Source organism: Notechis scutatus, chromosome 14 (assembly GCF_049901735.1).
Source record: "Notechis scutatus isolate UNSWTSFEM ecotype Mainland chromosome 14, rNotScu1.2, whole genome shotgun sequence".
Lineage (NCBI taxonomy): Eukaryota > Metazoa > Chordata > Lepidosauria > Squamata > Elapidae > Notechis > Notechis scutatus.
Genome location: NC_142022.1, coordinates 7,856,770 through 7,883,487, shown reverse-complemented (window position 1 = coordinate 7,883,487; position 26,718 = coordinate 7,856,770). Strand labels below are relative to the sequence as shown.

Below are 26,718 nucleotides of genomic sequence, written 5' to 3'. Positions count from 1 at the left end.
CTGCTACGGTCATGAGTATGACTCAGTTTCCAAGCATCCAAATTTGAGATAGTGGGGATGCTGGAACGGTCGTAAGTGTGAAAAACGGCCATAAATCACTTTTTTTCAGTGCTGTTGTAGCTTTGGCCACTAAACCAATCATAAGTCGAGGACTATCTGATAGAGGGAAAACAGGCAACGCCACATATTTTATAACACTATAATAAATAGTACAAATATTACGTGTAAGTTTGTGTATGTAAATGATACAGGTGCCACTAGATTCAGTTAACACAAAACATTAAAGTAATTTAGGGCACTTAAGGCCTAATTGTTTAAATATTTCACACATATAAACTGAGTGTTAATGGTTGTATAATTCGATCTTATTTAAATATTTAATAAAATAGAATGTTTAATAACTAATCAAATTCATAATTTAATTATATGGCGCCTGCTCTATAATGGCCCCCCTATAATATTAACAGCCCTGAGGTTAGCGCGGCCAGAACTCAATTTCCCAGAGTGCCTCTGGGCAGTGGCCACGATGACGCAAAAAAAAACACCAAATCCAGGGAGGGCGGGGCGAGAGAAGGATGACGTCAAAACCGGAAGCCGGAATCTTCATTTCCCGACAGGCCGCGCGCGCTGGGATTGAGAAAGAGAGAGAAAGAGAGAAGAACCTGATTTAAAAGGTTCCTCCTCTTAAAAAAAAAAAAAAAAGAGTCAGCGCGAAAACTACGCCTCCCGGCGTGCCCTGCGCGAGGCCGCGCGTGCGCGGTGATAAAGTCGCCCCTGCGGGGTGAGGGCGGGGGGAGCGGCGGCGGCCATCTTGTGCGAGGAGCGACCGGAGCCGCCAGGCAGGAAGCCCCGAAGGAGGCCGGAGGAAGGAAGGAAGGAAGGAAGGAAGGAAGGAAAAAAAAAGAAGGAAGAAAGGAAAGAAAGAAAGAAGGAGAAGCCGACAGCAGAGCCGCTCGCCTGCCCCGCCGCGGAGGAGCCGCCGCCGCCCGCCGCCATGAACCCCGAGTAGTGAGTGTCGTCCGCCACCGGGGTGGCTCCGTGAGGGAAAGAAGGGAGGGAAAGGGGCTACTTTTACCTCAGTTTCCCTCAGCCAAGCCGGGAAGGACGCCCGCCGGCCCCGCCTGGCTCGTTGACAGCCGGACTACAAGTCACATCCGCCCCGTCCGGGGTTGGGGGTGTCTCCTGAGGGGGAGGACTACACGCCCCATCAGTCGCTTTCCTTCCCTCCCCCGAACCGGAAGAGTGGAGGGTTGCTAAGGGGAGGGTCGCCTTTCCCATCATCCCCAGCCGAGGGAGGGGGGGCTTTGTAACCCCCTCCTCTGTGTGGGGTGGAATTGTGGGCCCCATCGTCCACAGCAGGGGGAGTGTCGACCCGTCCCCCAATAGTTGGGGGTTCTGAATGGTGGACTTGTGACCCATGTTCCACAGCAGGCAGGAAGAGGGTTTTTTTGTTGGGAGAATGGGGTTGTGGACCCATCATCCACAGCAGAGCCAATTCCTCCCCCAAGGAGTTCTTACCCCTGTTGGGAGAATGGGATGGTTCATCCACAGCAGAGCCAATTCCTCCCCCAGGGAGTTTTACCCCTGTTGGGAGAATGGGGTGGTGGACCCATCATCCACAGCAGAGCCAAATGCCTTTCCCCTCCAGAGAGGTTCCTGCTGGGAGGTGGGGTCACAGCCCCATCATCCACAACCACACCCCCTCTCCCCTGGAGTTGGGTGGCCACAATATTTCAGTAAATAATGACATCCTCATCTTTTTTGGCTTTCAATTTGTGGAGTTATAACCCCATCATCCCCAGCTGGGCAAAATCCACCCCCTCGTGGGTGGCTCAAGACAATTACAGCCCCATCATCCACAGCAGGGCCAATTTTTCTCTCCCAACATTGGTCCCTTTTTGATTCCCCTGAAAAAGGGATACATTAAACTTATTTTAAAGAAAACCATCATTCCCGATTGACCCAGCCTGATGGGTTTATAGTCCAACTCAAGTTGTTTACAAGTTGGTGTAAGCAACTTAACAACTGGAATATTTGGGTCCTTTTCAACGATGGCAAAAGTGACAGAAATATTAGAGACCGAACGCTGCAAGAAATTAGATAAGGCGTTTTATTTTATTTTATATATATATATATATATATCTTTATGTTTTTATATCTTTTTTCAGCTTTTAAAAGTGTTTTTTTTTAAATCTTGTGTATTTTACATTTTTTTACCCTTTTAAATCACTAATGATGGTTTATGAACGTAACACAGGTAGTCCTCGACTTACAACTGTTGGTTTAGTGACGGTTCAGAGTCACAAGGGCCCTGACAAAGGGGACTTGGGACCGTTTTTCACACTTAACGACCACTGCAAGCATCCCCGTGGTCACGTGATCAAAATTCAGAGGCTTGGCAACTCCTATTTATGACGGTTGCCGTGTCTTGGGGTCACATGATCCCCTATTGTGATCTCCTGACCAGCGAAGTCAGTGGGGAAACCAGATTCACTTAACAACCATGAATCATGGCTGGCTGGGGAATTCTGGGACTTGAAGTCCACAAGTCTTAAAGTTGCAAAGTTTGGAGATCACTGTTTAGTATGGGAATATCACAAAGCCCCTTCCCCGTTTAGCTAAGCCACTTTTCACTTCTCTCTTCCCTTGGATTGATATACCAGAAGGGTGTATAGGGTCTCCTTCCTAAGCAGACTAGAAGACCTCCAAGATCCCTTCCGACTCTGTTATTCTGTATTCTGGACTCATGTTTTCCAACTTCCCAGTTGCTATTTCTACCCTACCCCACCCAGGAAATCCCCTTCCCCCATTATACATTTTTAATCATTCCAAACTCTTTCACACATTGGTCAATTTCTTCTGCTCTTTTTTTTTGTGGTTTTGGGTTGTTGTTGTTGTTGTTTTTGCAAAAATCAGGACATTGACATTATTTGCGTTTGTGTCCTGAGATGCAGAAAACCAGATTGTGGGATCCTTGGTCCTGCTGGGCCTTCTATGAAACACCTTGCATTTCAGTGTAAACATTTCTTCTCTTTCCCTTGGCTTGCCCCTCATGTTAAGGGCTGCCCTTAATGTGGCTTTTTCAGAGGAAACCCCCCCACAAGTGTGAAGCGAATGGATATTTAATGCTCTGTAATTAGAGGTTTTTACAGGATTTGCTTGCCTTTAACATATTTGGTCCTTCTGGCATTCTGGTTTAGGAAAGGATGAGCTACAAAGTTCATTTAAGGTGCCACAGGATGCCTTAAGAGGTTTGTTGTGACAAAATAAACACCCTCTTTGAAAGTCAGCTTCTGTGGGACTTAATTTGCCCCTCTGATGAGCACTGGCGTGTTGACACATCGCTTTAAGCCGTGGTGTTAATTTTTGCAAACCACAGGGACCGAGGTCATCATACAGGCCAAACCAAAATTAAACAATTCAGTCTCTGTTTCCTTCTAAAAATCGCCTTTAGCGCCACCGGATGGGATTATCCAGAGCTATTCCTTGTATTATTTCGTTTGTGTAAATCACTTGCGTATCAGCGGTAGAGGGTTGTTATTTTGCCTCAACTTACGGCCACAACAAAGCCTGGGATTTTGGTTGTAAGATGTTACGGTTGTAGGTTGTAAGTCCAGACGCCACTTGACTGGATTTGATTTTATGACTCCTTTTACGATGGTCGTAAAGCCAGGCACAATGATCGTTCAAATCCAAATTGCAGTGACGTGACTGCAGGACACTCCTATCTGGTCGTAAACATGAACCAATTGCCCCAAAGGGAATCATGTTACTGTGTGTTTTGTCCATGTGTAGTCAAAACTTCAAGACATGAGGGATGGGTGGTAGTTGTAAGTTCGAGGATGGGTTGTAAGTACCTTTTTTAAGCAAGCCTTAACTTCAAGTAGTCATTATTAAATGTGAACACAAGGCTCTTTTATAAGCCCCACCTTTGTATGAATTCTGAAGATCATAAACCAGTGTTAATAATGAAAGTGAAATAGTTGAATAAGTGATTTTTTTTTTTTTAACAACTGCAGACCTACAAAATATTCCAAACCCCCCCAATCTATTTCTTAATTGCAGGTCCTGGGTAGAAAGTGATGCACAAATTGTGAAACAAACAGGAACGGCTCGGACAAGATGATAATTATTATTTGTAATGTGATACTTGACCTGTCATTATCAGAGGCAATGCCAGCGACTGGAATGTAGTAGAGGCGTCCGCGGTTATGTACAGGTTGCCCTGGTCTGTTTAGTGCCCTGGACAGTCTGTTTAGTGACTGTTCAAAGTTACAACATCACTGGGGGGAAAAAGTGACAGGACCATTTTTCACACTTACGACCGTTGAACCATCCCCGCAGTCACCTGATCAAAACCCAGTCCCTTGGCAACTGGTTCATATTTATGACGGGCGCAGTATCCCAGAGTGATCCCCTTTTGCGTCCTTCTGACAAGCCAAATCCACGGGGAAAGCATGATTCGCTTAATGACCACAGTGGTTTCACTTAACCACCATGGCATGAAAGGTCTTAAAAACGGGGCAAAAGCTCACTTTGTCTCGCTGAGCAGCAGAAATGTTGGGCTGAGTTGTTGTCGTAAGTCGAGGACTGCCTGTCCCTAGTCAGGCGCTGCTGCGGGAGATGAGTTGCTCAATCAGCAGAGGCCATCCGATTGGATGGGTGAAGGTTACTCCGATGTTGCAAATTCGATCGGGCCAGTAGCAGTCTGACTCACCACCGTCGTTGCTTAATGCCAAGTGACGGGAAGTTGAACTTTACTCGCTGTGTGGAAGAGGCAGAGCAAGCACTCTGCAGGAGCTCAGAGGCACAGTGGACGGACTTGGAGTTGGGCAGGGAGGACTCGGGCGACATAAAGCAAATTCAGGAATTCCAGAGGCGCTTCTCAGAACATCAGAATTAAGTACTGGTTCGTCTAGTGACGGTTCGAACTTACAACAGCACTGGCAAAAGTGACTTATGACCGTTATTCGCAGTTACGACCCTCGCCTTATCCCTGCGATCAAAATTCAGAGGCTTGACAATTGGTTCATATTTTAGTAAGAATAACAGCCCTGGAAAAAAAAAAGTGACTTAGGACCGTTATTCGCATTTACGACCATTGCAAGCGTCTCTCACAGGATCAAAATTCAGAGTCTTGGCAACCGATTCATATTTATGACGGTTGCAGTGCCCCGGGGGGTCCACGTTGATCCCCTTTTGTGACCTTCTGACAAGCCAAGGCAGTGGGGAAGCCAGACTCATTTAACGACCCGTGTTCCTAACTTAACTGCTGCAGGGATTCGCTTAACGACCGTGGCAAGAAAGGGAGCAAGAATTCGCTTAACAAGTGTCTCGCTTAGCACCGTAACATTGGGGGCTCCGTTGGTGGTCATAAGTAGAGAACTACCTGTAGTGGAACCTTGGGCTGTTTCTGCCATAGTTCCACTATCTTCTGCGCCAAGCTCTGATTCAGGATGGTTTTTGTTGTTGCTCTGAGAACTAGGGTTACTTCTGCGAGGTGTCCTTTTCCAAAACCAAAACTCCCATCCATGGTTGTTGAAGGTGGTTCTTTCTAACCAGGATTGTATGACCGATGAGCAGACCAGCAATGATTAGGCCACCTCACATTCTCCCGAATCTCTGGCCTATAACTCTTCCAGTTCATGATGGTAGATAGAAATAGGCGATGTTCAAACCATCTCCAGCATCCACAGCACACCTGGATTTCAATCAGAATAGGGCTGGAAGGGACCTTGGAGGTCTTCTAGTCCAACCCCTTGCTCAAGCAGGAGACCCTATACAATTTGAGACAAGTAGCTGTCCAAAAGCCTCCAGTGATGGAGCTCCCATAATTTCTGGTGGCAAGCAGTTCCCCTGGTTAATTGTCCTCACTGTTAGGAAGTTTCTCCTTAATTCCAGGTTGCTTCTCTCCTGGATTAGTTTCCACCCGTTGTTTCTTCGTCTTCAGGTGCTTTGGAAAATAAGTTGACCCCCTCCTATTGGTGGCAACCCCTCAAATATCGGAAGACTGCTATTTCTATTCTCCTCCTCATCCTTCCTATTACCTATCTCTTCCCACTTACGACTATAACCGTGTTGCTTGTATCTTTACAACTTATATTGTTTTATTTGTCTCCTAGTAGGATTTGATTGCTTATAAGTAACCCATGACTATCACTCATTGTTGTATCTTATGATTCTTAATGAATGTATTTTATTTTTTCTTATGTACACTGAGAGCTTGTGCACCAAAGACAAATTCCTTATGTGTCCAATCACACTTGGCCAATAAAGAATCTCTTTCTTTCTTTCTTTCTTTCTTTCTTTCTTTCTTTCTTTCTTTCTTTCTTTCTTTCTTTCTTTCTTTCTTTCTTTCTTTCTTTCTTTCTTTCTTTCTTCCTTCCTTCCTTCCTTCCTTCCTTCCTTCCTTCCTTCCTTCTCTTTCTTTCTTTCTTTCTTTCTTTCTTTCTTTCTTTCTTTTCTTTTCTTTTCTTTTCTTTTCTTTTCTATCTATCTATCTATCTATCTATCTATTTATATTTATTTATTTATTTATTTATTTATCTATTTATATTTATTTATAATTATTTATATATATATATTTATTTATAATTATTTATATTTATTTATATTTATTTATTTATATTTATTTATTTATTTATTTATTTATCTATTTATATTTATTTATTTATTTATTTATCTATTTATCTATCTATCTATCTATCTATCTATCTATCTATCTATCTATCTATCTATATCTTATCTATCTATCTAGTTCTTCTTTTCTCTAGACCGGCCAAGCCCAAATCTTGCAACCGTTCTTCTATATGTTTTAATCTCCAGACCTTTAATCATCCTAGTTGCTCTTCTCTGCACTTTTTCCAATTCTCAACATTTACTGGTTTACTAAGAAGGTCTTGTCAGTTGACACCGATGGCCACCAGCAACATAGTTGTTGTTCAAAGTCTCTTTGACAGATGCCAACCGTGGTTGCCTCGATCATCTTGAGCAAGATTTTTCAGGTGTGTCACCAGGAAGTGTCTCATTTAGCTGTTGCCCGTGCCATCAACTAGGACAACTCACTTCCTACTCTCCCAACTGCAGTGTGCTCGTGGTGCACACCTTGGAATTGTGGGTGGTGGAATTGTGGTCCCTTGTCTACCTTCCGAGGTGTGCATTGCTGGAAAATCAAAGCACGTTTTTGTGTGTTGTGGAGAATTGCAGGAAACCCAACCTGCGCTGTGTCTTTTGGCCATCCTTGGATCTATGGGAGCCAAAGAACTGCAGCCTTGCTCTTAGCTCTGCGCAGCCCCGCGTCTTAATATATTTGAAGGGTGTTTTCTAGCCGAAAGGCAGTTTTCTCCCTAGCTCTGAGGCCCCCAAGGAGAAAGGATGTGGTCTTAAAAACAGGAGTGGTGCAGAAAGAGAATTTTCTGTTAGCGTTAGGAAGTGTTGTCTTGCGGTTATGGACGGTTGCTTCCTCCTGAAAAGCTGGTGGGATGGTGGAAATATTACGCATTTAGCAATGGGTGTAAAGCATCATTCATATATATATATATATATATATGTATGTATGTATGTATGTATGTATATCTCTATTTGTTTTCTTAAGTTTTCGCGGGTACTTGCATGTATGGTATTCAGCTTTGTTTGGGTATTTTCCCACGTCATTATAGTTGTGCTTTTAAAGTTGTAGCAACGTTTCGGCAGAATCTCATCTGCCATCATCAGGCTTCTGTATTGGGTTCGTCCAGACATACACTCACACACACACACACACACACACATTAATTAATTAATTTACAACTGTTCGTTTAGTGACTGCTGGAAGTTAACAACAGCACTTTAAAAAGTGATTTATAACCAGTTTTTCACACTTGCGACCGTTGCACGACCCCACGGTCACACAATCAAAATTCAGACTTTGGCATATTTTTGATATACATATTTTTGAGTCAACGGGAGAAGCCTGGTCTGCTTAACAGCCACATGCTTTGCTTAACAACTGCATTGATTCGCTTCACAAACAAGGCGGAACGAACGGCAACAGCATTTAGGCTTGTAAACCGGCCTAAGAAAGGTCATAAAATGGGGCAAAACTCACTCTCTTGCTTAACAACCCAAATTTGGGGCTCAGTCAAGTCGAGAACTACTTGTAACTCCTAACTGCTGGCTTCGGGGGTGACATGCTTGCCTGGGAAACTTATTTTTTACATCCTGGCTTATAACCCTCACTCTCTTGAGTGGAAGTGAGGAACTGGGGTTGGATGTAGCTTTAAACTCCATGGGACTAGAGAACATTTCGTGGTGCAGAGTCCTTGGTGCTCTCTGATCTTGGTTGTTTGCTTGCAGACGTTTCATGACCCAACTAGGTAACCTCATCAGAAGGGAGAGAGGTTTGGGATGAGAAGGAGGAGGGAGAGGGGGGAAAGGAGGAGGAAGGAGTGTGGAGGTCCTCGGTGCTCTCTGATCTTGGTTGTCTTCTTGCAGCCGCCGTGTTTTCTCGCAGACGTTTCCTGACCCCCAAACTAGGTAGCCTCATCCGTGCTGGTCCTCATTTCAACCCTGAGCTCCGGATAATTCTCCTCTATTGGTATTTCCTGGAGTGTTCCTGCCCAAGTCCCCACGTCCGCCAGCATCCGTTTCCACCCCAAACTCCTCGCTTCCCCCCGTCCAGAAGATTAGGAAGAGCCCCTCCCTCCTTGCTCTCTAAGTCACTAGAAGTGCCAGCGGTGCACCCATATCTGGTGACTCGGGCCGGCAGCTTCCCTTCTCCGCCTGCCACTCACGCTCGGTGAAGAAACTTCCTCTGGCAATTATTGTCTTTATTCAGCCTTGGGGAGGGACGGAGCCGTGTCGGATAACCTGCTCATCCAGATCTATCCCGGGGTTCTGCCATTCAGGGCAAAGGTCATGCAGCAGGAGGATTCTGGGACTTGAAGTCCCAGCCCATTGACCAAAACGTCTGGGTGGGAACGCTTGCATTAGCTGGTCTGATGCAGCCATTAAGCCAGGCCAAACTCTCATTTCCGGTGCTGAGTCTTAAGAAATACATTACAGGCAGTCTTTTAACTTACAACAATTCGTTTAGTGACCATTTTTTCCCCTCACACTTAAGACCACTGCGGCAGCATCCCCACAGTCACGTGATCAAAATCACTTGGCGTCTGGTTCCTATTTACGACGGTTGTAAATGTCATGGAATCATCTAATAAATCCCTTTTGACAAGCGAAATCAAGGGGGAAGCCAGATTCGCTTAACAACCACGTTACCAACTGGACAACTGCAGTGATACGTTTAACAACGGTGGCGTGAAAGGGGGGGAAAACTCCCTTTAGCCACTGTCTCACTGAGCAGCAGAAATTTTAGGCTCAATTGTGGTCGTAAGTCGAGGACTACCTGGATGTTAAGTTTCTCTCCCCCCCCCCCCCAAGAGATTAAGAAACACATTTAAAGTTCCTGCCCACTTTGATTTCTGTGTGTGTGTTTTTTCCCCCCAGTGATTACCTGTTCAAGTTGCTTCTAATCGGAGATTCCGGTGTAGGGAAATCTTGCCTTTTGCTTCGGTTCGCTGTGAGTATCTACGATTCCACCCCCCCAAAAAAAAACGTCTATTTTTCTTGCCCTTCCGTTGCAAAGCAGGCCTTCAGAGCCGCTGCTAATTTAGGAGCATTTGGAGGGAAGGTGAGGCCAAGAAAAATAAAATCATTAAAACAAAAACCAAGAATTGTGCTTCTGGAATTCCTTATCTGCCCCACCTTCCAATCTTAAATCCCCCCTTTGTTTGGAGGGGAAAAAGGATTTTTTTTTTTCATGAAATTCCTTTAGCTGTTGGCCACGGATTAGATTCCTCCTGAATTCCACTTCCAAGGGAGATGCATTGATTTGAAACTCCACGGGTTTTATCTTTTGCAATTGTTCGGGGAGTTTTGACGGGGTCGAACTAATTCACCAGGATCAAGGCTAGGATTGACAGAAATGAATCATTTTCTCTGTGGTGACATAATATTTTTTCCCCCCTCCCGCCGTTCTCCGTGCTAGGATGACACTTACACAGAAAGCTACATTAGCACCATCGGGGTAGATTTCAAAATCCGGACCATCGAGCTGGACGGCAAAACCATTAAACTGCAGATTGTAAGTTTTGGGGCAGCTATCCCTGAAGGGGGGGTGGCCACCTCTGCCTGGGGTTTGGTTTCGGTTTCCAGATGTGAAGCCAGAGGGAGTCTCCGATTAAAAATCAAAAATTCCTGTTTTTCTGAACCATTCACTAAATCTTTGGATGTAGCTTTTAGATGCAGCATGCTGGCTGGGGAATTCTGGGAGTTGAAGTCCACCCCTCTTAAAGCATGCTAGCTGGGGATTCTGGGAGTTGAAGTCCACCCTCTTAAAGTATGCTAGCTGGGGATTCTGGGAGTTGAAGTCCACCCCTCTTAAAGTATGCTAGCTGGGGAATTCTGGGAGTTGAAGTCCAACCGCCTTAAAGCATGCTGGCTGGGGGATTCTGGGAGTTGAAGTCCACTCCTCTTAAAGTATGCTAGCTGGGGAATTCTGGGAGTTGAAGTCTACCCATCTTAAAATTGCCACGTTTAAAAATACTGGCCTAGATCCCTCCAGAACGCATCTAATTGATTTAAAAAAAAAATTGTAGCCCCCTTTGGGAAGGAGCTATGTTTTGTCCCACCCAGTTTTTAATCCAATTCTGTTCCTTGTTTTTACTTCTTTCTGCCTTATTTTTCTAAATTTGTGAGCCACCCAGAGTCCCTGAGAGTCAGGCAGCCATGTATTTAATATCCACCCTGTTCTTGTGATGGGATGTAGTGAGGAGGGGGATTCTCCAGGAAGGAGGGGATGAAATCCCAGAAAAAGTAAGAGGCAACTCAGCCTGGATATTATGTGTGAGAGAAAGAGGGTGAAGTCAGCCTCTTCCTAATAGCCCCCCGAGTGTATCGTAGAGGCAGAATAAACCTTTCGCCCCACTGACCGATTCCAATTGGATCCTGCAGATAGTAAGAGTTCGTAATCCAGCCCGATTTGGTCCCTGGGTGTGAAACAATAAGGAACTCAACGTGTCTTCAGTCTTGGTTTTGGGCCTGAGGTTCTGTCCAACGAGGGGGCTGAACTGCTCTTTCTGCTTTCTCCAGTGGGACACAGCTGGGCAGGAACGGTTCCGGACCATCACGTCCAGCTACTACCGAGGGGCCCACGGCATCATCGTGGTCTACGACGTAACGGATCAGGTAGAGTGGCCCTCGGGTGGACCACAGAGGCTTATAACACCCCTGGGGCATGACGCAAAGGACGGAGCAGAGACAGACAAACGTCAGGGCCACCTCATTTCCCTGCCTTCGTGCAGCGCGTGTTTTATTCGTTCGTTTATTTGCTTAGGAGTTAAATTCATTGGAATCCCACAATCCCCAAATAATTAAATAATAATGACGGGGAAGGAAAAAGAGGCCATCCCACCAGCTAAAAGGCCATTGCTGTTAGTTTGAAGCCCTTGCCTTCGCAAACAGCTGCAGAAAAGCTGGATATGAAAGCAAGAACATTCAGTATTTTTTAAGACACTTTTCTTAGGAATAGCAAAACATTGGCCTTTGTGCCCCAAAGCCGTGCCCATTCTCCACATGCAGCTGTGTGGACTTCAGCTCCCAGAAAGCTTATCTTTGGCCATGTCGGCTGTGGAATTCTGGGAGTTGAAGTCCTCCAAGGTGGGATTCTGGGAGTTGAAGTCCTCCAAGGTGGGATTCTGGGAGTTGAAGTCCTCCAAGGTGGGATTCTGGGAGTTGAAGTCCTCCAAGGTGGGATTCTGGGAGTTGAAGTCCTCCAAGGTGGGATTCTGGGAGTTGAAGTCCTCCAAGGTGGGATTCTGGGGGTTGAAGTCCTCCAAGGTGGGATTCTGGGAGTTGAAGTCCTCCAAGGTGGGATTCTGGGAGTTGAAGTCCTCCAAGGTGGGATTCTGGGGGTTGAAGTCCTCCAGTGTGGGATTCTGGGAGTGGAAGGCCTCCAAGGTGGGATTCTGGGAGTTGAAGTCCTCCAAGGTGGGATTCTGGGGTTGAAGTCCTCCAGTGTGGGATTCTGGGGTGGAAGGCCTCCAAGGTGGGATTCTGGGAGTTGAAGTCCTCCAAGGTGGGATTCTGGGAGTTGAAGTCCTCAAGGTGGGATTCTGGGAGTTGAAGTCCTCCAGTGTGGGATTCTGGGAGTTGAAGTCCTCCAAGGTGGGATTCTGGGAGTTGAAGTCCTCCAGTGTGGGATTCCAGAGTTGAAGTCTTCCAGTGTGGGATTCTGGGAGTTGAAGTCCTCCAAGGTGGGATTCCGGGAGTTGAAGTCCTCCAAGGTGGGATTCGGGAGTTGAAGTCCTCCGTTGTAGAATTCTGAGAGTTGAAGGCCTCCAACCCGGAAATTGTGGCTGGGGAATGCCCACCTGGCCTTTAAGATCCCCCTCAAGAAGTATGGGTGTTGGAGTAGCACCTGGCACCTTCAATACTCACCTTGCTCCTCCCTCGCTCGTCCAGGAATCGTACAACAACGTCAAGCAGTGGCTGCAGGAGATCGAGCGTTACGCCAGCGAGAACGTCAACAAGCTGCTCGTCGGCAACAAGTGTGACTTAACCACAAAGAAGGTGGTGGACTACACAACCGCCAAGGTGAGCCTCCAGCTGTGGGGATTTCAGGGCCTCTCTGTTCTGACCCCAAATACGACAAACCACCTGTAGTTAACTCAATAATTCCTTTATTAGGAATGCCGGCAGCCCCGGCAAATCGTTTCTCTCGCAGGCTAACCAGTCCGCCCAGAAGATAGAATAGTTACCTGCTGCATCTATTCACCTCCGCCCCCTGCCTTTTATCCCCAGAACTAAAGTGGGGCTTTGTTAGAGCGGTGGCTCTTCCGTCCCAAGGACCGGCCCATAGATTTCCACTGCTCTCCTCTCCTCTCCTCTGCCTTCTGCGCATCAGGCACTTTACTCAGCTATTCCTCCTCTTCCTCATCAGCCACCTCCAGACCTGGAGGCTGTTGACTCTCCATGGGGGAGGGGGTGGGATCCCAGTGGTGGGTCGTAAGTCCGAGGACTCCCCGCCGCTGAGCCCCCCTCCCCTTCCCCCCCCGGAATCCCTATCTGGTTTCTCGCTCGTTCTCCTCACCCTCCCCTCTCTTCTCCTCCCCTCTCCTTCCTCCGGCCAGGAGTTTGCCGACTCGCTTAGCATCCCCTTCCTGGAGACGAGTGCCAAGAACGCCACCAACGTGGAGCAGTCCTTCATGACCATGGCAGCCGAGATCAAGAAGCGGATGGGCCCGGGGCCACGGCCGGCGGGGACCGGCCCAACTTGAGAATCGACAGCACTCCGGTCAAACAAGGAGGCGGCGGCTGTTGCTGAACCAAGAGGGACATGATGGCTTTGCAGGGAGGGGAGGGAGGGAGGGAGGACCGGTGGGGGGGGAGGGGTATGCGTGCCTGGAACAGGCCGGGGCAGCGGGTCCTGCCCTCCCTCCCTCCTCCCCTCCTCCTCCTTTTTTCTTTCTTTTCATTCTCCGAAGGTGGCTTTCCGGATGATACCTCCGTGCCGGAGGGGACGGGGCCTTTCCTCCCTTCCAGCGTGGCTGCTGCTCCGAGTTTTTTTTTTTTTGGGGGGTGTCTTTAACTATTTGTCTATCTCCCCCCTCCCCTTTTAACTCTGGACAGGGAGGCGGGATAGGCCAGGGCGTTTCTCGCCAGGCCGAGCTTTCCCTGCCCTTTTTTGGGGGGGTTTTTTGGGGGGGAACACATCGATCTCTGATTTGGGGGTGGGACAGGGGGCTCCCACTCCCTTAGACAGGAACTGGGTAGCAATGGGCGGGGGTCTTTCCTCAGCCCCCTTTCTCCCCTTCTTCTCACCCCAGCCGGAATCTCTCTCATTCCCTCTTTGTGAACCCAAAGCATCTCCGCCCTTCGGTCTGCCTGCTTCCTCATCTCCTCCTCCTCCTCCTCCCCTTAAGTAGACCCCCTCCCCAAATGGAGGCTGTTCCCACCCACCCTCCTTCCGGTTTGAAGTGCGTTTCCTTTTTATTCCACCCGAAATTTCCTTTATTTCCCCCAACACCCCAAGACAACCACGCCATACTTTTCCCGGCCCTTCCTGAAACCCCTCCCCTCCTCTTCCTCCTCCTGCCCCCCCACCCCAAGGGTCTTTCAACACCCCCCACACACAAACACACAGAGCCCCCTTCTCCCCAATGTCTTCCTCTCTCCCAGCCCGCTGCGTAGGGATCATCGCTGCTTTTTCCTTTCACGTCTGTTCCCATATTCAAATCCCGTAACCCTTCCTCAAATGGGGGAGAGGGAGATTTGGAGGGGGGTAGGGTTAGAGATTGGGGGTCTTCCCCAGCTTCTGCATTTCCCAGTCCTTGAATGTTATCTCTGCTGGGCAGCCCTCTGAGCTTGTGAATAATTTTGTAGGGTCCTCCCTGGGCTCCCCGTTTTTTTTCTCTCTCTCCCTCTCGTACCCCACTCTCCGTCCGCCCCCCGTATCAATGACCAAATGAAGCCCCTCCCCCGCTCCCCACAAGGTATCTCTTGTCCCATGCTGCTGGGCACAGCCCCCTGCCAAAGCTGCTCCTTCCCTCCTCCCCCCACCGCTCTCTTATTTTTAGCAGCCGGAAGTCCTTTCCTTCCCCAGCCACTTGTCTGCTCTGGTCTCCTCCTCCTCGCTGGCTCGCTGGTCCCCCCTGCCTCGCCCGAAAAACGCCCCACCCATTTTATTTAAGGAACGTCAGGGACCCCCACCCACCCACCGCGGGGGGTGTGTGTGTGGGTGTGTGTGTGTGTGTGGAAAGTTTCCCGTCCGTCCGTCCGTCCGTTTTGCTTTTTTCTTCCCCACAAGTGACATTACAAAATGCAGATGGGAGGAAGAAAAAGAGGGAGGGGGAGAGAAGAAGAAAAAAACAAACCCGAATAAAAACATAACCAGCCTCTGCAAAACGAGGATTTTTCCAGGCTCGGTTTGCATTATGTATGTGGCTTTTTTTTTTTTTTTTTATTATTAATTTTCTTCCCGTCCTGGCACAACGGCGCGGGGGGTCATTGGAGGCTTTCAAGAAGAGAGTGGACTTCCCATCTGTCGGAAATGCAGTACAGTTTCCTGCTTGGGCGGGGGGGTTGGACTAGATGACCTCCAAGGCCCCTTCCAACTAATAATGAGAAACGTTCTGACAGAACCAACCAACCAATGGAACAGAAGTTGCCTTTGGAAGTGGTGGGAGCTTCATCCCTGGAGGCTTTCAAGAAGAGACCGGACTGCCTTCTTGTCAGAAATGGGGTAGGGTCTCCTACTTGGGTGGGGGGTTGGACTAGATGACCTACAAGTTCCCTTCCAACACTGATTATCTGTTATCTGGGTTGCAGTCTCGAACAACAGTTCGGTGTGTTGGAGAGGGGCTTGATGTGTGGTGCTAATTTTGGCGAAGAACAAAGTCCCCCCCCCCAAGTCTTGGCAATTGATTTGAGAAGAAGGGGAGAGACTTCAAGTCCCAGAATTCCCCAGCTGGCTTGTGATTGGCCCTGGCTGCAGGGAAGGAGAAGAAGGCTGCCCTCTGGTGGAGCAAAAGAGAAAAGCACCCGATCTGGCAATTTCTTAATCCATTTATTTATGTCCCGCCTTTGATGATGATGATGATGATGATAAACAGGCGATGAACATAAGACTCCCCTCCTCTTGTTTTCCCCGTCACGACAACCCTGCGAGGCAGGTCGGCTGCTGGTAAACCAAGTGGGGCAGGATATTTCAACCTTTCGCATGTTGAGATCTATTGAAACCATGATTTAATAATTTCTTGAATCTGCCCAACGCCTCTGCCCTCCTGCAGACGGTTCTCCAAAGTGGGCAGCAGAGGGCGCTCTCCCACCGCTTGGCTTACCGCCGGCCTTCCTGGGGTCTGCAACCTGGCGCCCAGGGGCACCATTCAGAATTGCTCCAGAGCCAGCTCCCCCCTTAAACCAGCTTCTTCCGGAAGGTCTTGCTGCCGGCTGCCAAGCCAGCTTAGATTTAACCTGGATTCGCAGCTTGGTGGGAGGAGGGAAGGGGATTTTGAGACCCACCGGTTTGCTAGTCGACCGTTTTTTGATATTTTGTACCCAAAGCGGAAAAATTCAGCGGTCCCATCTAAGGAATTGTGGATTTATTTAGGAAAGGGACCCGGGGAGGGGAACAAACCAGAAATGAACTAGCCATGGTTTAGGCCTGCGAACCGCGTCCACTTTGGAGGTTTGCACAAAAGGTTTTCCAATACCACGGAAGGAAGGAAGAAGTTTTGGGCTGCCGTCCAGATGAAGCTTTCGTTTATACCTATATTCAGTTTTTTCCCTACTGAGGGAACCCCCCCCCACTGCTCTTTTGCCCCACAACACCCCTGCGAGGTAGGTTGGGCTGGCCCTTTAAATCGCCCAGCAGCTTCTGAACTGGACTTCAACTCCCAGAATCCCCCAGTCGGCACGATTGGACTTCAACTCCCAGAATCCCCCCACCCAGACCTCCCTGAACTGTGGGAAGTCAGAAGTCGCCCCCATCCTCAACGTAGCAAGATGGTGGAACGTTGGACCTACAAAGCTTTCCTTGCCCGGCCAGCTGGGGGGTGGGGAGGATGGGATTTGTAGTCCAAGGCTCAGCGCCTAAGAAGCAAGATTGTGGTGGGAGGGTTTGGGCATGTCAAAGTGCTCTTTCTTGGTAGGGAACGATGGGAGTTGGGGGCCCCTCTGCCGCATGTGCTGCTGGGGGAGGATGGGGTTTGTAGTCCAGGGCCCAACTCCTAAGAAGCAAGGTCTTTGTGGTGGGAGGGTTGATGAGTCTAGGCGTGTCAAGTGCTCAGTAGAGAACGATGGGATTTGGGGTCCATCCGCTCCCTCTGCCCCCATGTGCTGCTGGAGGGAGGATGGGACTTGTAGTCCACGGCCCAGCCCCTAAGCCGCAAGATCTTCATGGTGGGAGGGAGGGTTGAGTCTAGGCGTGTCAAGTACTCGGTAGAGAACGATGGGAGTTGGGGTCCATCTGCTCCCTCTGTCCCCATGTGCTGCTGGGGGAGGATGGGATTTGTAGTCCAGGGCCCAGCCCCTAAGCCGCAAGATCTTCGCGGTGGCGGGGGGTTGATGAGTCGGCGTGTCAAGTGCTCGGTAAGGAACGATGGGAGTTGGAGTCCATCCGCCCTCCCCCCACGTGGTCCAGGAAAGCAGCCAGCTGTGTTTGCTGCAGAGGGGAGGGGGTCCCCCCACACAAAAAGCCCCCAGCCCCCAAAGACACCCCCACCCCCATGAGCCTCAGCGGCTGCCTCGCACTCCGCAGCCCCTGGTTCCCAGCCCGGGCCGCCTCCCGCGCGCTCACCTGGGCCGTTGGGCCCCGCCCCCCGGCCTCCTAGCCCCGCCCCCGGCTCCTCCCCCTCCCCGCTTCCTCCGCGGCGGCAGACGGCGGCGGAGCCGGGAGGATGCGGGGCGTTTGGCGGCGGTTGCTGCTGCTGCTCCTCCCGCCGGTCTCGTAGCGGCTGCCGCCGCGGCTGTGGGACCCCCGGCCCGGCGCCCCCTCCCCTCGCCCGCCCCCCACCCCGCCATGGCCTTCACCTTCGCCGCCTTCTGCTACATGCTCACGCTGGTCCTCTGCGCCTCGCTCATCTTCTTCGTCATCTGGCATGTGAGTCGGGGTCTCTCGTTCCCCCTCCCCCATACACACCCGGCATGGGGCCCGGGGCAGGGAGGGCCGAGGGGAGGGGCGCAGGGCCAGGGAAAGGAGAGGGGGGCTTAGGGCTCTAGGGAGGGGCAGGGGGCAAAGGAAGAGGGAGGGGGCTTGGGAGGGGGATCTAGGGCCAGAGAAAGGAGGGGGGCTTAGGGCCAGGGAAGGAAGGAGGGGCAGGGGGGAGAGAGGGAGCGGGCTCTAAGAGGGAGAGAGGAGGGGGCTCTGGGAGGGAGGGGGGCCAGGATCAAGGGCCAGGAAAGGGAGGGGGGAGGAGGGGGGCTTAGGGGCTCTAGAAGGGAGGGGGGCAGGGGGGCTTAAGGAGCAGGGAAGAGAGAGGAGGGGGGCTCTGGGAAGGGGGGGCTTAAGGGCCAGAGAAAGGAGAGGAGGGGCCCAAGGGCCAGGGAAGTGAGGGGAGGGGGCTTAGGGGATGGGGAAGAGAGAGGAAGGGGCTTAAGGGCTCTAGAAGGGGGGGGACAGGGGGCTTAAGGAGCAGGGAAGAGAGAGGAGGGGGGGGCTCTGGGAAGGGGGGGCTCAAGGGCCAGGAGAAAGGAGAGGAGGGGACCCAAGGGTCAGGGGAGGGGGCTTAGGGGATGGGGGGAGAGAGAGGAAGGGGCTTAAGGGCTCTAGAAGGGAGGGGGCAGGGGGCTTAAGGAGCAGGGAAGAGAGAGGAGGGGGCTCTGGGAAGGGGGCTTCAAGGGCCAGAGAAAGGAGAGGAGGGGCCCAAGGGCCAGGGAAGTGAGGGGAGGGGGCTTAGGGGATGGGGAAGAGAGAGGAAGGGGCTTAGGGGCTCTAGAAGGGGGGGACAGGGGGAAGCTTAAGGAGCAGGGAAGAGAGAGGAGGGGGCTCTGGGAGGGAGGGGGATCAAGGGCCAGAGAAAGGAGAGGGTCAGGGGAGGGGGCCCAAGGGCCAGGGGAAGTGAGGGGGGAGGGGGCTTAAGCGGGATGGGGAAGGGGGGAGGGCTGGGGTGCGAGAGGGGGGGCTGAAGGTCCAGGGAAGAGAGAGGAAGGGGCTTAAGGGCTCTGGAAGGGGTGGGCAAGGGCAGAAGGGGGCTCAGGGGCCAGAGGGGCTGAAAGGAGAGGAGGAAGGGGGCTCGGGGGGGCCGGAGGGCCGGGGGCTGGGAAGGATGGTGAGGGTCCTCAAAGACTGAGGAAGGAAGTGCAGGGGTTCAGGGGCTGGGGAAGGGAGGTCAAGGGGCTCAAGAGCCAGAGAAATAGAGTAGGGGGTTTGGGGGCTGGGAAATGGGGGTGCAGAGGACTGAAGGGCCAGGGAAGAGAGAGGAAGGGGCTTAAGGGCTCTGGAAGGGAGGGGAGGGGGCTTAAGGATTGGGAAAGGGAGAGCAGGCAACTGGGGAAGGGTCTCGAGAGGGGGAAGGAGTAGGGAAGGAATCTGGGCCTTAGGGGGTTGCGGGAGGGTCGAAGGGCAGTGGGGGGCATCCAAGGCAGGCTTCAAGCCATCTTTGGGGGGTTCTCTGACCAGGATGGAAAAGTGGTGGGGCAGAAATTGGGGAGGGGTAGCTTTGGGAGGGAAGCCCTGGCAGGCCTGGCAACCCGGGGTGAGGAAGGTGGGGGGAGGTCAGGGGTTTATGGGGAAGGGGCTGCAATCAAAGGGGAGAAAACAACCTTCCTCAGGATCTGGAACCCAGGACCAGCCCCCTCCCCACTGAAAGGCTAGGCAAGAACTGGGATTTGGGGAGGGGGGGTGGTTCACCACCGAAGACTCCCTAATAAGGGTGGGTGGGCTTTACTCTTTTCGCCTTTGGGGGAGCCGTCTGGTTTCTAGCAATCCTCTTATCTCAATCTTCGGCCTTTGCTTTTTATATATAATTATTATAGTTATAATAATATATATATTATTATTTTTTTGAGGGGAGGGTCTTTTGGCATCTTGGGGTGGGGGGTGTGTGCAGATGTGAGCAATTGGGTGGGCAAGAAAAAACACCCCCCTCTCCCGCCGTGAGCCCCTCAAACCAGAAGAGACGCCTTCGATTTGGGTCTGGGGTGCAAAGCCCGTCTTATTTCTGTCTGGGGAGGAAAAATGGGGGGTCGTGGGGTGGTTTACTTTTTTTTTTGAGGGGGTAGCAGTCGCCCCCCTCAAAGGACTGGGTGCGAAATTCAGATTGATGGGGGGCTCGCTAAAAAACCACGCTTCATCCGTCCATCGAGAGTCCAAATCGCCCCTTCAAAAGGGGGTCTTGAGGGATGGGGTAAGCCCCCACCCCCACCCCAAAAATCAGAAAAATCCCCTTCTTCCTGACCCCCCTCCCTTGCAACTTCCAGATATCCCCTAACCTCTTTGAGGGGGGCTATTTTTTATTTATTTTTTAATCAAAATAAGAGGGTTCCTTTCTTTATTTTTTTAATCTTCCTTTTCTGGTGACGTGTTGAGGAATCCCAGAGAAGGAATTTATTTATTTATTTTTAATGATGATGATGATGATGATGATATTATTATTTAAATCTCTCCTTCTCTTCCTCCATTTTCTGCCATCCTCCACCTCTCTGGGCCCCCCTCCCCAATTTTCTCTCCTCCATCTGTAACCAAGGAGCCTGACACCGGTTGCCATGGGAACTACATCTGTTTACAAAAGGGAGCCCTTTCCCTAATAAATGGGGGGGTGCTGGCATCTTTTCACTCCTTCCCTGCGGGGGCATCTCCTCATTTTGGGGGGTGTTTTTTTGAGGATGGGGGCAGGGTCTGGGCAAAATAAATCTCTGTGGATTGGATTTGGGTGTAAAAATGCTTGGAATTCCTGCTTTTAACAACAATAACAACAACAATAACAATAACAACAACAATAATAATTAATAATAATAACAACAATAATAATAGTAATAACAACAACAACTGGGTTTGGTTTGACATAAAACGGTCCCAGGTTGCTTAAACCAGGAATAATTTCCTTTATTTAAAGGATGCAAACCAACATAGGATTGGAACATTGGTTTTTCTTCTCTCTCTCTCTCTCTCTTTCTGAGCTTTTAACCATGGTTTGGCTGCCTCCTCCTTAAATAAGCTCCCTCTGAGCTTTAACCAGGATTGTGAAGCCGTGTTCTTAAACAAGACTCTGGTTTTAAGGGTGTTGGTAAGGGGGCTGGGTTCCCCCTTGTTTAAAATGTCATAGGATGCAGGGATTTAATATTGCGTTAATGTTTGCCAATATTCTGGAAGGTTTTATCTGAGCTTAATCGCGTTCGTTTGAATGGCTTTCCCGGATAATATTCAACCGCATGCTGAAATTTGGGGATGTAGATCCACTTGACGTCGGGATACTTTCAATGGATCCTAATGCTTTTTTTTTTTTAGATTTATTTTTGGATAGGAGAGTCTACCTCAAAAGTTAAAGTTGTTTTTTGTTTTTTTAATTACTAGGGGTGCCTCCATTTAAAGTGATGGTGCTGTTAGTAGATGGGACTCTTTGAGGAGCGTTGTATAGCTTGAAAAAGCCTTCCCCCATTGAAACACCTGAGGGGGACCTGTGGATTTCCAGGAGCTGGGAACAGGCGGTTCCCAGGCTACCTTGCCAGTAGCTCAAGTGAGTGCACTTGGGAGTTATAGTTTCCCTATAGAGGAACTCTGGCTAGCCTGTTTAGTCTGGTAGTTAAAGTATCAGGGCATGAAAATAAGAGATGGAGAGTTCTAGTTTTGCCTTAGGCATGAAAACCAACTGGGTGACTTTGTGCCAGTCACTGGGAGAGAGAATTCTAGTTCTTCCTTAGGCATGAAAGGCAACTGGCGTACTTTGGCCCAATCACCAGGAGACAATGAGTTCTAGTCCCACCTTAGGCACAAAAGCTGTCTGGGTGCCTTTGGGCCAATCACCGGGGGGGGGGGTTGGGAGTTCTAGTTCTGCCTTTATACATGAAAGCCAACTGGGGGACTTTGGCCCAATCACCAGGAGGCAGTGAATTCTAGTCCTGCCTTAGGAATGAAAGCTGGCTGGCTGACTTTGTACCGATCACCAGGAGAGTGAATTCTAGTTCTGTCTTAGGCATGAACGATTGCTGGGTGACTTTGGGCCCATCACCGGGAGATGGTGAGTTCTAGTCCTCCCCCAGCCCCTTAGCCGTGAAATCCAGCTTGGGTGACTTTGGGCCAGCCCTTCCCTCTCCTCCCAACCTACCTCACAGGGTTGTCGTTGCGTGGAAAATAATAGGAGAAAGAAACAATTAGTAGGCATCCTCGCCGCCTGCAATTCTTTGTAAAAACAATCAAAGCGGCTTATAAATAAATCTCTCTCTATATAAAAGCAAAATCCCACTCACGCATCATCACAAAATCTCCAGAACCATAAAGCCTACAAACTTGAAATTGGGCCTATATGTTCCTCTTGGCTTCTAGGGGCTCACTAAGAAAGGATTTTCCAAATGACCATCAGAGCATTAATGTTTCCTATATTATTATTATTAACACGCTCTGATGCTAAGGAGTTCTACTCCCCCTCCCCACCTGAAAAGAAATCTGTTCCAAATGCAAAACACAAGCAGAGGAGAGGAGTTCCAGTTTCAGAGCACCAAGCAGCTTTAGTACAGAACAGTTGAGCTAAGCCATGCCCAGGCTCCTTGCTGTCTCCTTCTTGCTCAAATACGGCAAATACTGTTTCAGTTTCCAAACAGCCCTCAACTCTCACACAGAAGACGCTAGCCAGATGAGTAGCAATGGATGCTGATAGACAGAGGCACAATTTTTCCCCTTATTTTCCCTCCCCCAAAACTTGCCCGACCACATAGTTTCATAGCGAAGCACGGACATCGAGCTAGTATTAAATAAAGACATATTTTTTTTGCCTTGCAGGGGAAAAATAATCGCGCTGCCCTTGTTGGACAGAAGGCACGTTTTACCTCCATGCTTGCAAAAATAACAATAATAATAAGCATTGGGAATGATTTATTCCTTGGCTGGCTTGTGCAGCGGAAGATGGCAAAGTCTAGAGAATATTTTTAATATGTTCAGACACGTCTCTTCGTGGAGAGGTTGGTTTGCTCACTCTGCGGAGTCTCTTCGGGGTGGGGGGCGCGAAAGGACTCTGGAAATGCTGACCCCAGGACACTTGGCGACTGGTTCAACTGGTTTTCTCCCATGCTGCCAACTTGGCACCAGCCAAGCCGGACCGAAGAGCTGAAAGCTCTTATTTCAGTTTGCAAAACCAGTTAGGGATTGGCTTTGGTGGAATGAATTCAAAAGTGGCTGTGAAGCTCAGATTCACACAATGCGTTTTTTCCCTGCGTTCATGGCACGGGAAGAACGCGGCTCAAAATTTTGGTGTTTTTTTTTTTGTGTGTGTGTGTTGTGTGTTTATTTTTGCAAGTATTCAAAGCAAGCCCTTTCTTTCCTGGCCTTAAATCTTGGGCGGGGTGGTTGAGAAAAGTGAAATTAATTTTCGGCAAGGCAGGAGATAGGAGGGGATAGAATAAAATAGAATAAAATAATAAAATAGCAAGGAATAGAATAATTCGTGGGGTTTTTTTGTTTTTTTGTTTTTTGTTTTAATTTATTTTGCCCCAAAACTAATCCTTCGAATGGAAGTTTCCTGACTTTTGATGCAGGGATGTAAATATAACAGCCGTGTGGATATAGATGGAATTCAGGCTGGTTTTGTTCCAAGATTAATCCACGTCTTGGTTGAGGTACAGAGGTAGACAAATCTTTGATCTTAGGGAGGGAGCGAGCCCCTAACTCGAAAGCTTGCAAACTTGGCCGTCAATTCCACACTCAAGTGAAGATCATACAAATGCTGTGGTTGGTCTAGTTGTTAAACACACCAGGCTAGGAGCTGGGAGATGGTGAGTTCTAGTTCTGCCTTAGGCATGAAAGCCGGCACTTCCTTCCTATAGCCTGCATTGCCAATCACCAGGAGACTGGGAGTTCTAGTAATGCCTTAGCCATTGGCTGGGTGACTTTGGGCCCGTCTCCCTCCCTCCCTCCCTCCCTCCCTCTCTCTCTCTCTCTATCTCAAATCTCTTTTTCAATCTCTTTTTCTCAATCTCTCTATCTCAGTCTCTTTCTTTCAATCTCTCTCCTCTCTTTCAATCTCTCTCTCAATCTCTCCTCTATTTCAATCTCTCTCATCTCTCTCTTTTTCTCACTCTGTCTCAATTTCTTTCAATCTCTCTTTCTCTCAATCTCTCTCCTCTCTTTCAATCTATCTCTTTCTCTCACTCTCTTTTCTCAATCTCTCTCTCTCTCTCTCTCTCTCTCAAATCTCTTTTCAATCTCTTTTCTCAATCTCTCTATCTCAGTCTCTTTCTTTCAATCTCTCTCCTCTCTTTCAATCTCTCTCTCAATCTCTCCTCTATTTCAATCTCTCTCATCTCTCTTTTCTCACTCTGTCTCAATTTCTTTCAATCTCTTTCTCTCAATCTCTCCTCTCTTTCAATCTATCTCTTTCTCTCACTCTCTTTTCTCAATCTCTTCTCTCTCTCCAATCTCTCTTTCTCTCAATCTCTCTCTCAATCTCTCTTCTCTCTTCAATCTTCAATCTCTCAATCTCTTTCTCTCACTCTATCTCTCTCTCTTTATCCCAATGTCTCCTCTCTTTCAATCTCTCTCATCTCTTTTTCTCAATCTCTATCTCAATTTCTTTCAATCTCTCTCACTCTCTTTCTCAATCTCTCTCTCAATCTCTCCTCTGTCTTTTAATCTCTCTCTCAATCTCTCTCAATCTCTCATCTCTCTATCTCAATCTCTTTCTATCTCTCTCTCAATCTCTCTTTCTCTCAATTTCTGTCCTCTCTTCTCTTTCAATTTCTCTTTTTCTCAATCTCTCTATCTCAATCTCTCTATCTCTCTTTTTCTCAATCTCTCTATCTCAATCTCTCTCTCTTTCAATTTCTCTCTTCCTCTCTATCTCAATCTCTCTCTTTATCAATTTCTCTCTCTCCCCTTCTCTCTCAGCCCAATCCCTTCACAGGGTTGTGGTTGTTGGGGAAAATAGGCAGGAGTTGTGTAGGATATGTTTGTCGCCTTGAGTTATTTGCATGTAGAATCCTTAGGGCTGGCCTGGACGGGACCTCGGAGGGCTTCTAGTCTGACCCCTGCTCAAGCCTTATACCCAGTCAAATGGCTGTCCCGTTTGTTTTTTAAAAGCTCAGGATAGCAATAATTAAAATTACAATTAAAACGGATCGTGATTCAATACCGAATTGAACACTTGCAGAAAATTGGGGGGCAGTGGGAGGCGATTTCCTTGGTTTCGTGTTCCCGCTGGAAGTAGTGAGGGCCTTTCATCTTAAGACCTTCCTGATCTTGAATCTTGAGTGGGTGGGCGGCAAATATAGTTTTCCTTCCCGCAACCGAAAACCCAAGACCAGAATCCACGCTGGGCCTTTGTTCTTTTTTTCCCTGGCTTTCATTCAAACAACAATCTGCAAGGAAAGCCAAGCCGGGTTTGAGGACACGCCACCCCTCGCCTTTCCCGGGGACCCGAGTTCGAATGCCGCGCGGGCCTCCCCTCGAGGAAATCCTCGCTGTTGCGGCCTCAAATCGCACACGTGCAGTTTTAGGCGGTGGGGGTTCTCTCCGCCTCCTTTTGGGCCCCACCGGAGTGTCTCGCCCCACCCCCCGCGCACGGCACAAAACGAGCTTCTAGTCCTCATGAGGGAGAGGTTAGCACATTGGCCTTCTAAGCCTCACTGGGGATGGCAAGGCCTGCGGAAACAGGCTCAACCATTGGAGGCACCTAGGGGTTTATTTTATTTTTTAAAACCTGTTTCCATGGTTACCCTAGACTGTAAACAAGGTTGCAAACCCCCCCACCCTCCGTAACCCTGATGGCGTTCCCTAGTTGGGTAATGAGACGTCTGCAGTTCAATCAGCCCCGGAGTTAGTTTAATCTCAGTGAAAGGATTGAACAAACTCAGTTAAGTTGGACGAAGCTTAATTCAACAACTGTTTGTCCGTAGTCCTAGACACTTTCCTGCCTGAGCAGGGGGTTTAGACTAGATGACCTCCCAAGCCCCTTGCAACTCTTGTTAACTCTGTTCGTTTTCGGAAGTTCTAGGTCTGGACACCAGGGACTAGCCACTTAGCTTTCATCCATGGCTCCCTCCTTTAGAGGGGAGGGTTTCACGGCCGTCCCTGCGGAGGTTGGCAAGTGGCAGATCCCACGGGGGGGGGAAAGAAAGGACTAGCCACATGGGAAGGATGGGAGATGTAGTCCCTCTTGGCTGAGGATACTGGGCCAGGCAGAGGATTCGACACACCTGGTTTGGGGCCAGGAATCAAAAAATATCATGTGTGGATTATTTAGAGGAGGGGGGTGGGGCAGAGACCCTCCTCCTTCCCCCCCCACCCCTTATCTGCCGGGTGCAAATTTAACGCACAAAACACCCCAAAATTGACAGCTCCCGTTGCCCTAGCAACCGACAGTACCTTCAAGGTGAAAACAAGAATAAAAACGGAGTTTGTTGCATTCCCCGAATATTATTTCTCTCTCCTCTTCCCCCGCGTTTCTGTCGGGCCCCGGTGTGTTCTCCGTGACCCTCCTACACCCACGAGTTGTTTGGTTGTGTGTGTGTGTGTGTGTGTGTGTGTGTGTATGGCTGGCATTAGCCCAGCTTCCAAATTCCCAAAGCTTTGGGGCCCCTACCCGGATGGGAAGGAAGAAAAGGGGTGCGAGAAGAGGAGAAGGACGCGGGAAGCAAAGGTGACCCCCCCCTCCTCCCGCACCACTTCCTGGCACGGCTGCCGTCCTTCAGCGCGGGAGGCTCCAGGTGCAAATCCAGATCGAATGGTTTAGTGGGGGGGGGGAAGCAACCAAGCATTTTGTAGAGAAAGGGATACGAAAGATTAGCCTGCTGGCTGAGTGGAAGCTGGACGATTGAACTGGATGGGGATTAAAAGAAGAGCCGATCGATCAGGTTCAGAATAGAGCGGGAAGGGGCCTGGAAGGTCTTCTAGTCCAGCCCCCCTGCTTAGGCAGGAAACCCTATACCATGTCAGACAGGTGGCTGTCTAGACTCCCCTTAAAAACCTCCAGTGAAGGGGAAGGATGGAAGGAAGGAAGGAAGGAAGGAAGGAAGGAAGGAAGGAAGGAAGGAAGGAAG

The 26,718-nt window shown here is 49.4% G+C and overlaps 2 protein-coding genes and 1 long non-coding RNA gene across 4 annotated transcripts in view; all 3 read left to right on the top strand.

The window, feature by feature from the left end:
• LOC148129522 (uncharacterized) overlaps nt 1-26,718 on the top strand; it is a 268,357-nt gene that overhangs the window by 304 nt on the left and 241,335 nt on the right. The window lies entirely within an intron of this gene.
• Nucleotides 626-14,959, top strand: LOC113431562 (ras-related protein Rab-1B-like). Its single transcript, XM_087943516.1, is given in 7 exon segments — nt 626-1,008; nt 9,484-9,556; nt 10,025-10,120; nt 11,128-11,223; nt 12,499-12,630; nt 13,167-13,281; nt 13,284-14,959. Coding segments are annotated over 7 exon segments (603 nt in total). The 5' UTR covers nt 626-994; the 3' UTR covers nt 13,361-14,959.
• The window catches only part of CNIH2 (cornichon family AMPA receptor auxiliary protein 2), a 34,559-nt gene continuing 25,249 nt past the window's right edge, over nt 17,409-26,718 (top strand). Inside the window, exon 1 of one of the 2 annotated variants that reach the window (XM_087943517.1) lies at nt 17,409-17,635. In XM_087943517.1, the coding sequence (XP_087799643.1) occupies nt 17,555-17,635 (81 nt within the window). In that variant the 5' untranslated portion in view covers nt 17,409-17,554. The remainder of the gene's footprint in view (nt 17,636-26,718) is intronic. The other variant, XM_087943518.1, reaches the window with a different exon arrangement.